We start from the raw sequence: 1,742 nt of genomic DNA, 5'->3' as shown, positions 1-1,742 counted from the left end.
AGTACAAGCATCAACCCAAGTAGCCCCCAAGGGTCGGTTTATGATGGCAATCATAACCGGGACTGTATAATACCTTAACTCTTACAAACTTGTCCTCAATATACCAACTGATCTTTTGAAGTAAATCAGATGTGATCATTGTATTCCTGTAATTTTTCGCCTGCGTAGCCCCCAAGGGCAGGTTTAGCTTTGCGAGGTAAACCAGGTCTTGAATCAATGCGTCGGCTTTGAACAGATGTACATTAGCCCCCCAAGTGTTAAGGATAATGCTTGCATTGTACTTGAGACTTGTGAAAAATATGTTGACAATAGAGGAAATAGGCATTAGCCCCCAAGTACAAAGTGCATAACTTGTTATACGCTTGGTACTTCATAACCTGTTTTGATGATATATCTCATCTTTGTACGGTGAGATGAATAAGAAGGATGCTCAAACCGCAGACCTTCAAGAGAATGTAAAATCTCAACAAGCAGAGGCTTCCAAAGACAAAGAAGAGCTGACCAATGCCTTAGTAGCTATGGAGAAGCTGAAAGAAACCTTTAACAAAGAGCGTGCAGACTGGGAGACAGAAAGGGCCACTTTAACCAAGAAAGCCAAGGACGCAGAGACAACCCTGAAGCCGGTGGTTGACGAACTGACCGGCTTGAAGCGGCAGATTAACGCCATGACATCCACTGTGTTTGGTAAATACCTCCTCGTGTAGTTTGTCTAATTCATAAGATCTTTATCAATGACCGGTTTACTGATGCTAAACCATGACAGGGACCCGCATTGCTCATCTGGGCTCTGACATGCGGATGAAACTTAGAGCGGCCTACACCTTGATAGAGCAGCTGTTCTCTAGATCCCAGCGAGCCATTTGCACTGTAGCTTATAACAAGCCTCCGCCATCGCTGATAAAGGAAACTATTGAAAAGCTGGCCATGCTACCTGCCCGGATCAACAAACTGAAGAGATCAGCAGCAAGATCAGGAGCGCTGACCGTGCTAATCCGGGCCAAGGCATGGATTCCGGATCTTGAACAGGCAGATATCATCAAAGGGTATCCTGGTGTGAAAGAAGACGGCTCAGACTTTAATAATGATGATCTTGGAAGGCTGACAAAGGAGATGCGACCAATAGCAAGCAAACTGGCAGAGGACACGGATTTATCTCATTTCCAACCGGTTTATGATGCTGAAGGAAGAAGATAGCCCGCGGTGATCCATAATGTTGAAGATCTTGTGCTCCAATCCGTAAGCATACTTACGCTCCTGACATTTACCCCTCCAGCCATTTCCATGAAGAGGCCATTTTTCAAGCTTTAACCGGAATCTATTGGTCAACGGTTGATTTCCAGCATCTGGGGAGGGATGAGGAGAATGTGAACGCGCAAGATGATCCTCAATCGTCAAGCCGGCCCGATGAGGAATCCTAAACCGGCGGCCGGTTTATCAGTTACAGTCTGCCACTTCTTGAAAACAATTATTCAATTTGGGCCGTTTGAAGCGCCATGTAATAGGATAGCAGGAACACCTTTATCTGCCATGCCATCGAGCATGTTTGTTTTGCTTGATACCTTGAAAACTTGTTCCGCTTTTGGCATCTATTAATGCATAGTCCATTATGATTTGCATTCCTGCATATAAGAACTTGAAAGTGTCCTAGTGGTTTACCACTGGACGGGTCATGATGCCCAAAAATATATACATAACTTGGAGGGATAGTAAAGATTTGTATTATCTAGATAAAATAGATGATA

General features: G+C 44.3%; 1 protein-coding gene across 1 annotated transcript; it reads left to right on the top strand.

The window, feature by feature from the left end:
* The first annotated feature begins 518 nt into the window (after positions 1-518).
* On the top strand, positions 519-1,194 carry LOC147975799 (uncharacterized). Its single transcript, XM_087519679.1, has 2 exons — positions 519-684; positions 764-1,194. Exons 1-2 carry the CDS (start codon positions 519-521, stop codon positions 1,192-1,194), a joined length of 597 nt encoding a protein of 198 aa, XP_087375805.1.
* Positions 1,195-1,742: the final 548 nt, after the last annotated feature.

The sequence above is a fragment of the Triticum urartu genome, chromosome 4A (genome assembly GCF_056163025.1).
Source record: "Triticum urartu cultivar PI428250 chromosome 4A, HENAU_Tu73, whole genome shotgun sequence".
NCBI lineage: Eukaryota > Viridiplantae > Streptophyta > Magnoliopsida > Poales > Poaceae > Triticum > Triticum urartu.
Note: the sequence above shows the minus strand (reverse complement) of the source record. Positions and strands in the feature narration are given on the sequence as shown.

Excerpts from the sequence above, each read along its gene's own strand:
- LOC147975799 (XM_087519679.1), top strand. The coding sequence starts at position 519 with ATGGAGAAGCTGAAAGAAACCTTTAACAAAGAGCGTGCAGACTGGGAG. Across the intron at positions 685-763 it reads CATGACATCCACTGTGTTTG|GGACCCGCATTGCTCATCTG; the intron begins GTAAATACCTCC and ends AAACCATGACAG.